This window comes from Histoplasma capsulatum, genomic scaffold (genome assembly GCF_000149585.1).
Source record: "Histoplasma capsulatum NAm1 scaffold_1 genomic scaffold, whole genome shotgun sequence".
Classification (NCBI taxonomy): domain Eukaryota; kingdom Fungi; phylum Ascomycota; class Eurotiomycetes; order Onygenales; family Ajellomycetaceae; genus Histoplasma; species Histoplasma mississippiense.
Genome location: NW_001813982.1, coordinates 4,066,311 through 4,070,925, shown reverse-complemented (window position 1 = coordinate 4,070,925; position 4,615 = coordinate 4,066,311). Strand labels below are relative to the sequence as shown.

Genomic DNA, 4,615 nt, shown 5'->3' with positions numbered 1-4,615 from the left:
GATAATATTCCATGATGCGCCTTCTTGGCCGGTAGAACGGAGGTGACCCTCAACCGACCATACTCCTCTTCCGTCCGCGCAACCTGACCTGCTCCAGCTTTTTCAACACCACATTCGCCGTCTTATAACTCTCCGCATATCCCTTAAGAACCTCATGAAAAAATGGCTCGGTTCTCGGATGCGAGCTCCCAAATGCTCGTTCCAACACGTATAGGTCGACAGCCCGGTCCTCATCCTGAATGCTCTGGCTCGCGAGGCCAAAATCAATCAGCACAATCTCCCCCGCCAGCGAAGGCTTCTTGCCTACATTAGTAGTAGTGGCAGTAGTGGTAGGGGACTGTAACTCTGCATCTTGCCTAATGGGCGTATCCAAAGGAAGGTCGGATGCCTCCGAACCCTGCCCGTCCTCCTCTGACAACGCATTCGAGACAGGCGCAATGGGTCTGAGAATGAGGTTGCTCGTAGTTAAATCCCCATGAACAATGCCGGCCCTATGCATGGCGCCGACGACAAGCCCGATCCTCCGCAACAGCGCGCAAATATCCTCTTCGCCATTCCTGATACTCTCCGCCGCACCGTCGTCGTGTTCCGCATCAGCCGGGCCCGCAGCTTTCTCTCGTGACTTCAGCCATTTCTCCCACCGGTCAACCACCTGCCTGACAACAATGCCCTCCACCCACTCCATCAGTAGCCATGCAGACCATCCGGTCCTGTTACTGTTATCGTTATCATCGCTATTATCGTTAACACCGGTAATCTTGTCCCCCTCACACACATCAACATCCAAAGCCAGCACGCCGGGGACAGGAACCTCCTCGCGTGATAGCTTGACCAAACATCGCGCCTCCTGCAGGATGCGTTGGCGGGTTAATCTGCAGTCGAGGACGGGGTGTCGGTAGGGTTTTGCGGGGCGGACTTTGAGGGCGGCGGGGATGGAAGGGGTGAGGAAATTGGTTTTGTAGAGGCGACCCTCGGCACCTTGGGCCAGCAGGGCAGCGGGAGAATTGGTGAAGGGCGCGGGGAGGGGGGGAGGGGTATAGGTGGTGGTTGTCGCGCTGCTGGACGACATTGTTGCGGTGTGCGGTGAGGGGGATGCGGGATGCGGGATGCGGGATGCGAGAGGTGAGAGGTGAGAGGTGAGATGTAGGGTGTAACGAGGGTATTGATAGTACGGGGATGTAAGATGCGTGTTTCGTCTAGAGGCGGAGTGTGGAATACGCTGGAGCGGGGGATGTTATGTTTCTTCCTCCCCTCCTTTGTTGATTAATTTCTTTTGTTAATTGTTGTTCGTAGAAGTTGGACGGCATCTCAACTGGCTGGCGCTTGGCGCTGGTGGTTAGCTATGTATTTAACTAAGTCCAGGGATGTGTTCCTTTTCTCCCTCTCCGCTTCCTATTAAATATCGACTCCCCGATTCTCTTTCTGCGGCATGCAGTCATATCGCACTGCATAGTGTCGCGATAAATCAGCAGTGTTAGTCCCGATGCTCCACCCAGTCAGGCTGAGAAAAGGCCCTGGTCCATATTTGCACTTCGAAAGCAGATACAAGTTACATCTCGATATTCCCTATTGAGTCGGCGCTGTGATACCCAAAACCATCCCAACATCCCAACATCCCAACATCCCACACCGTGACATTCTCGCATTCTGGAAGGATAAAAGAACAAAGAAACGATATATGATGATTCAGTGGAATTTCACTCCTCTATATACCTTTTTTTTTTTTTTTTTTTTTTTTTTTTTTTTTTTTTCAATGCGCATGACACGATGGCCCCGGCTCGTATCCAATACCATGAGGCAATCGAGGGTGCCAGTTGTGCATCATCTTGCCTCGAGATGACGAGCATATAGCTGCCGACCACAGTAAAGACAATGAGAGCCGTGTGCTTTATTTCCACTTAGGCCTGGTAGGAAGCACAGGGGATATATGTGCAACCTGTCAGTCGCATCTCGAGCTGTGGTAACCATGCTCGGGGCCCGAGTTGCTGTGTGTGTGATGTGGTTATGGGGGGGACTGATAACGATGTGCTTTCAAGATCTTTAAACACGCTGTGCATACGATGCATCCCTATGATCGCACAGCTGCGGATCGAGGTTGTATTCGCAACTCTTGTCTGAGAAGAATGATCTATTCGAGATACCTACTTTTCGGTACTGCATTATACATACACAATAGCTCTCGACGGCACTTAGCCTGTCTGGTTGCTCATTCTTTTCGTTTGATTTCCTTATATCTACCACCTTTTAATCCCGAGATTAAAATGTTTTATATCTTCCAACATGTTTGGCCAGGGCAAATTAGAGCTGTGTTCATCCCGCCGTTTGTATGTCTGAGCTGGAGTGATAGCTCGTGCGGCCACTTTTCGCCTTCCCGTCATCCTACATCCTATTGTTCTCACCCTGCAGACATTGATAGCGCTGATATTGTTCTGCGAGCTTCACATCCGCCCTTACATCCCACGATTCTTATATTTTGGATTGATCAATCAAACGCCGGCTTCAAGGTGGGGACCAGGTAAATTACGCCCGCCCGAACGCTATTTTTTAGTGTGTTCAAGTCATCGGGCGTATTATCTGTTGTATACTAGAAACTCCTCGCAGTCCCTTCACTCATAGAGATGTTCTGTCCTCTCAATGCCTCGTATACATATACAAGCCTGGACACAATATGTCCTCGTCTCCACCGTTTGCTGCTGGACTTATTATGCCCCTACGTGCCCAATGCCTCTACGCTCTGACATTGGTGCGGCTACCTTTCACTGCTTGTGGTGATAGGGAGAATACCTGATAGCATTTTAATAACTCTATCAGATCAGCAGCAAATTTCTCTCATGCTTTCTCTCTCGTTATATCTCCTTGTATCCTCGTATCCGTTCGCATTTTTGTCCCTATTTCTCGTCCCTTTTTACCCAAATTGCTCTGATAAGTTGATCAGACCATCAGCTCTCTCACCTCTCGACCCCATTCGTTACCCTGCGTGCAGCTGGCGATTCGTTAACCCCTGCCCGTCGCTCAAGGAGATCTCCGTGTATTCCGACAATGTCGTCGTCGTTTGATCCGTTCGACCAGAACGTGGTTTTCCACAAGGCCGATGGCACGCCCTTCAATGTGTCGATCCATGACCTGGATAAATTTGTTCAGTACGGAATCAGAGTCTGCATCAACTACGCTGCTCAGCTCGGGGCTACAGTGATCGCGATTGTCATGCTGGCCCTCCTGACGCAGTCGGACAAGCGTCGAACACCAGTTTTTTTCCTTAATACCTCTGCACTGACCATGAACTTTGCCCGCCTGCTTTGCATGACCATCTACTTCACCACGGGATTCAACAGCACCTATGCATTCTTCAGCCTGGATTATTCCCGAGTCCCTAGTAGTGCCTACGCTGACTCCATTTTGGGCATTGTCTTCGCTACTATTCTGGTCATTTGTATGGAAATGTCGCTTGTCATCCAAACCCAGGTTGTCTGTGCCACCCTTTCAGAAACCCAGCGGCATCTCCTCCTGGTTGTCTCCATCATTATTGCGCTGCTGGCCATCGGATTCCGGATGGGGTTGATGGTTGAGAACTGCATTGCCATTATGAATGCTTCAAATTTTCGCCCTTTCATCTGGCTTCAGAGTGCCTCAAACATCGCCATTACGATCAGCACGTGTTTTTTCAGCGCTGTTTTTGTCACCAAAATGGGATATGCTCTCGTTACTCGCAGACGACTGGGCATGACGAGATTCGGAGCTATGCAGGTGATGTTCATCATGTCTTTTCAAACTATGGTGATTCCAGGTAAGGATTGTGTTCTCTCATATCTCGTTGCAAGATAACGCAACCAACGCTAAGGACCTTTTGTTCGTGTTCTGCGTATAGCCATTTTCTCAATAATCCAATATCCGATTCCTCTCTACGAAATGAACTCCAACGTCTTCACGCTCGTGGCCATTTTCCTCCCCCTTTCGTCGTTGTGGGCTGCAGCAGCGACGAAGCACAGTTTCGAAACTCTAACTTCCGGACCGCATCAGTATCTCTGGTCCAGCGAACGTAGCAATAGCACCAGCTCCGCGACTGGCCATCAAGGCAGCTTATGTCAAAACCAGTCGACAATTCGATCTGGAGGATCCGTCGCTACGTCTCCCTCACCAAACCAACTTGACCGATTGTACACCGGGCTCGATTTTGATGCGTGTGCCAAAGCCTGAATGGAACTGTTCTATGTTTTGGAATATATCCATTCTCTCCTTTTGTGTATATTGTGTCCACTCACACACGTAATTGTACATGGGTGCTCCTGTTTTTCTTTTGTTTTACTCTAGCCGACTGTTCTGTCGATGGATTGAAGTTGGTTTTCCCAGCGCCTCGTTTTTTAATAGGTTCTACTAAACTCTCCTTTCCCTCTTTTTTTTTTTTTCTCTCTTGTTTTCCCTTTATTTCATCTTTTTCTTCTTCTCCCTCTTTCCTTTTTTTTCGTTCGTTTCTGGTTGGAGGATTAGTTACTTTTTGCTATACTGTTTGTAACAGACACTCCCTTTACATACTTTATTTACATTCGTGGAGACATTACCGGGTGTATTTTTCTCTTACATGGGGCCACTTGTAGTGTGCATACTTTCGGAGGCCTAG

General features: G+C 49.0%; 3 protein-coding genes across 3 annotated transcripts in view; 2 read left to right on the top strand and 1 right to left on the bottom strand.

Moving 5' to 3' along the window:
* Positions 1-49: 49 nt before the first annotated feature.
* On the bottom strand, positions 50-1,069 carry HCAG_01153 (conserved hypothetical protein; the record flags this gene model as incomplete). The annotated part of the gene is made up of 1 exon (XM_001544057.1): positions 50-1,069. The coding sequence occupies one exon, from the start codon at positions 1,067-1,069 to the stop codon at positions 50-52; it is 1,020 nt and encodes a 339-aa protein (XP_001544107.1).
* Positions 1,070-3,039: 1,970 nt separating this feature from the next.
* Positions 3,040-4,194, top strand: HCAG_01152 (predicted protein; the record flags this gene model as incomplete). The annotated part of the gene is made up of 2 exons (XM_001544056.1): positions 3,040-3,784; positions 3,866-4,194. The coding sequence occupies 2 exons, from the start codon at positions 3,040-3,042 to the stop codon at positions 4,192-4,194; spliced, it is 1,074 nt and encodes a 357-aa protein (XP_001544106.1).
* A 382-nt stretch (positions 4,195-4,576) lies between these two features.
* Positions 4,577-4,615, top strand: part of HCAG_01151 (predicted protein) — a gene marked incomplete at both ends in the record, with an annotated part of 2,824 nt that continues 2,785 nt past the window's right edge. The window contains one exon of the mRNA XM_001544055.1: positions 4,577-4,591. Within this exon, the coding sequence (XP_001544105.1) occupies positions 4,577-4,591 (15 nt within the window). The remainder of the gene's footprint in view (positions 4,592-4,615) is intronic.